We start from the raw sequence: 3,584 nt of genomic DNA on the forward strand, positions 1-3,584 counted from the left end.
GGTGGAGGGTGTTAAGTGGGGGGTGGGGGGGGGAGAGGAGGAAGCGCCGGGTGCTGCGGTGGCGGCGGTTGTGGCCAGCGAGCAGGCGGAGGAGGCGGTCGACGCTGCTGCTGACGAAGCAGCAGCAGCTTCAACTCCTGCTGCTGCTGCTGCTGCTGCTGCTGCTGGCTCGCCGCCACAAGCAGCAGCAGCAGCAGGGTCGCTGCCATCTCCTGCTGCTGCTGCTGCTTTTGTTTTGCGCTGGTGGTTCGCCCAAGACGCGGGAAGCAGCAACTCGCCGCCGCCGCCTCTGTTCCGCTTGCTGCTGCGCGGAGAACCGCGCATATCCTCCAACACCCCCTGCTGCTGCTGCTGCTGCTGCTGCTGCTGCTGCTGCTGCTGCTGCTGATGCAGCCCACGCTGCGGGAATACGAGACGCCCGAGGTGGGAGGGATGCTGCTGCTGCTGCTGCTGCTGCTTTGAAGCAGGAACTCGGCCGCCGCCGCTGCTGCTGCTGCTGCTGCTCCGGCTGCTGCTGCTCCCGCTGCTGCTGTCCCTGCTGCTGCTGCTCCTGTACGCTCGCACGCACGGCCTGCGTCGAGCAGCAGGCGCGCGGCTCCCCGCAACAGCAGCTGGAACTCCTGCTGCTCCTGCTGCCCCTGCTGCTGCTGCTGCTGCTGCTGCTGCTGCTGCTGCTGCTGCCCCGTTGGGGACCATTGAGGCGCCCTCAGCAGCACAAGGCGAAGACTCCGCACCCGGCATAAACGCCCAGGGATGCCCGTCCATCTTCGTCTGCTGCAGCTGCTGCTGCAGCTGCTGCAGCTGCTGCTGCTGCAGCTGCTGATGCAACTGCTGCTGATGTAGCTGCTGCTGCTGCTGCTCCAGCTGATGTCCAAGACGCCGCTCCAGCCGCAGCTGCGCCTGCTGCTGCGGCTGCGGCTGCGGCTGCTGCTGCTGCTGCTGCTGCTGCTGCGGCTGGTGCTGGTGCTCCTGCGGCTGCACCTGCTGTACCTCAAATCCTTCCGAGATGTCTGCTGCTTCCCCCGTGCTGCTGCTGCTGCTGCTGCTGCTGCTGTTGCTGCTGCAGTGCAGCACAGCACGACCCAGCTGCCAAGGCGACGGCTGCTGCTGCAGCGCTAGCGGCGCCGCGCACTCACTTCCTGCTGCTGCTGCCGCTGCTGCTGCCGTCGCCGCTGCTGCTGTCGCTGCTGCTGCTGCCGCGGCTGCTGCGGCTGCTACTGGGCTCCCCATATTCCTACCCCACACATTCTGCTGCCGCTGCAGAGGATGCTCCTCCTCCCACTTGGGCAAAACCGGCAGCTGCCGCTGCTGCTGCTGCTGCTGCTGCAAACGCTGCTGCTGCTGCTGCTGCTGCTGCTGCTGCACAGCGTCCAGTTCAAACGGGACCCAGGGGGCCCCGCAAAGAGGGGGGGGAAGGGGCCCCAAAAAAGTGTAGCTGCTGCTTGCTGCTGCTTGCTGCTGCTTCTGTGGGTCACTGGACCCACAGTAGGGAAGCAGCAGTTGCTGCTGCTGCTGCTGCTGCTGTGGCGGCAGCTGCTGCTGCGGCTGCGGCGCGGGCGACGCAAGCAGCGCAGACGGCGGCTGCTTCTGCTGCTGCTGCTGCTGCTGTTGCTGCTGCTGCTGTTGCTGCTGCTGCTGTTGCTGTTGCTGTTGCTGCTGCTGCTGCTGCTGGCTGAGAGGCAACACAGCCTCTTCTGCCCTGGGGGTCTTCTCTCTCTCAAGAGGCCCCTGCAGGAAGAAGGGCGGGGCCCCCTCATCGACGTCAGCAGCAGCAGCAGCTGCTGCTGCTGCTGCAGCAGAGGCCGCAGTTGCTGCTGCTGTAGCTGTGGCCCGCCCGGCCGCCGCTGCCGCTGCTGCTGCTGCTGCTGCTGCTGCTGCATCGCCGCTCCGGCAGCAGCAAAACGAGGAGGCTGCTGCTCGCAGCGTCTCCTCCGCAGCAGGCTGGACCGGCCTGCTGCTGCTGCTGCTGCTGCTGCTGCTGCTGCTGCTGCTGGCGGCTCTGCTGCTGCTGCGCAAGCAGTGGCCGCAAGACAGCGCAGGGACCCGCGGGTAGCAGCAAGGAGCAGCAGCACCGCAGCAGCAACCAGCAGCAGCAGGACCTCGCCAGCCCCAAGCCCAGCCCCTTCCTGCTGCTTCTGGCCGCCGCCCCACAGCTTGTGCTGTTCCCTCTTCTGCTGCAGCACAGCTGAGGGCGGACCGCAGCGACAGCAGCAGCCAGTGCTGCTGCTGCTGCTGCTTCTGCTGCTGCTGCCGCTGCTGCTGCTGCTGCTGCGGCTGCTGCGCCGGCGCCTGCTCCAGAGCGCACAAAGGCCCCAAGTTGTCGCTGGGGGGCGCTGCTGTGGCCCCTGTCTTTGCTGTTGCTGCTGCTGCTTCTGCTGCTGCTGCTGCTGCTGCTGCAGTCACGGCCAGCCGCGCTGTGGCAGGCGCTGATCCTGCTGCTCCGCCGGATCCGTCTGCTGCTGCTGCCTCCGCTGCGGCTGCTTTTGCTGCTACCGTTCCTGCTGCTGCTGCTTCTGCTGCCGCTGCTCCTGCGGCCGCCGCTGCTGCGGCGGCTGCAGCAGCTGCGGCTGTAATACTGCCTTCACTGTATGCTGCAGCAGCAGCAGCTGCTGCTGCTGCTGCGCCTTCTTCAGTGTGCGTAGTCCTTGCTGCAGCTACTGCTGCCGGCGGTGCCGCTGCTGCTGCTGGGGGCGCTGCTGCTGCTCCTGCTGCTGCTGCTGCTGCAGTGCGCAGTCTCCCCGGAGCTGCCTGCTGCGTCTCCCCAGCTGCTGCTCCTGCTGCTGCGGCTGCAGGAAGCAGCAGCACATTCTCGCTCTGGGCCTCCGGCGCTGCTGCTGCTGCTGCTGCTGCTGGGGGCAGCAACGGAAGCCTCTCGCCCCGTCCCGTTGCTGCTGCTGCTGCAGCTCTTGCTGCTGCAACAGCAGCAGCAGGCAGCCCCACTGTTTTTGTGAATTGCCTGTTGCTGCTGGCAGACCCCAAACCCTTGACAGTCTCCGCTTGCCAGCGGCGGCAGTCTGCAGCAGCAGCAGCTGCTGCTGCTGCTGCAGCAGCTGCAGCAGCAGCTGCTGCTGCTGCTGGAGAGGACGGGTGCTTCCGCTTCTTCCGAATCCCGGGGGGCCCCCCGCTGCTGTCGAGTTGCTGCTGCAGCACGAGGAGGCCCCCAGCAGCAGGCCCCGCAGGGAACCCAGTAGCCATTGCTAAGTGCAGCAGCAGCAGCTGCTGCTGCTGCTGCAGCCGGTGCTGCAGCGGCAGGTGCTGCAGCAGCTGCTGCTGCGACTCACGGGAAGGTAGAAAGGATTCCCAGGCCCTGCGGGCCCTCCCCTGCAGCAGCAGCAGCAGCAGCAGCAGCAGCAACAAACCATTCAACATAAACTGCAGCAAAATAGCATTACCCAATTAGTCCAGCTTTAAAAAAATCACAAGACCAGAAAGGCATGCAATGTCTCAGGGCCTCCGCTCAAGATTGACAGGCTCCAACTTGACTCAGGGTTTAGGGTTTAGGGTTTAGGGTTTAGGGTTTAGGGTTTAGGGTTTAGGGTTTCTCACACTGTGACGAACAGCTGTGGCGTGTCTGCGTCAGGTGA

The 3,584-nt window shown here is 65.7% G+C and overlaps 1 protein-coding gene across 1 annotated transcript; it reads right to left on the reverse strand.

The window, feature by feature from the left end:
• Positions 1–3,195, reverse strand: ENH_00073100 (hypothetical protein; the record flags this gene model as incomplete). Its single annotated transcript, XM_013582735.1, has 1 exon — positions 1–3,195. A coding segment is annotated over one exon (3,195 nt), but the record flags the coding sequence as incomplete, so codon positions are not given.
• Positions 3,196–3,584: the final 389 nt, after the last annotated feature.

The sequence above is a fragment of the Eimeria necatrix genome, genomic scaffold, assembly GCF_000499385.1.
Source record: "Eimeria necatrix Houghton genomic scaffold, Enh_scaff728, whole genome shotgun sequence".
NCBI lineage: Eukaryota > Apicomplexa > Conoidasida > Eucoccidiorida > Eimeriidae > Eimeria > Eimeria necatrix.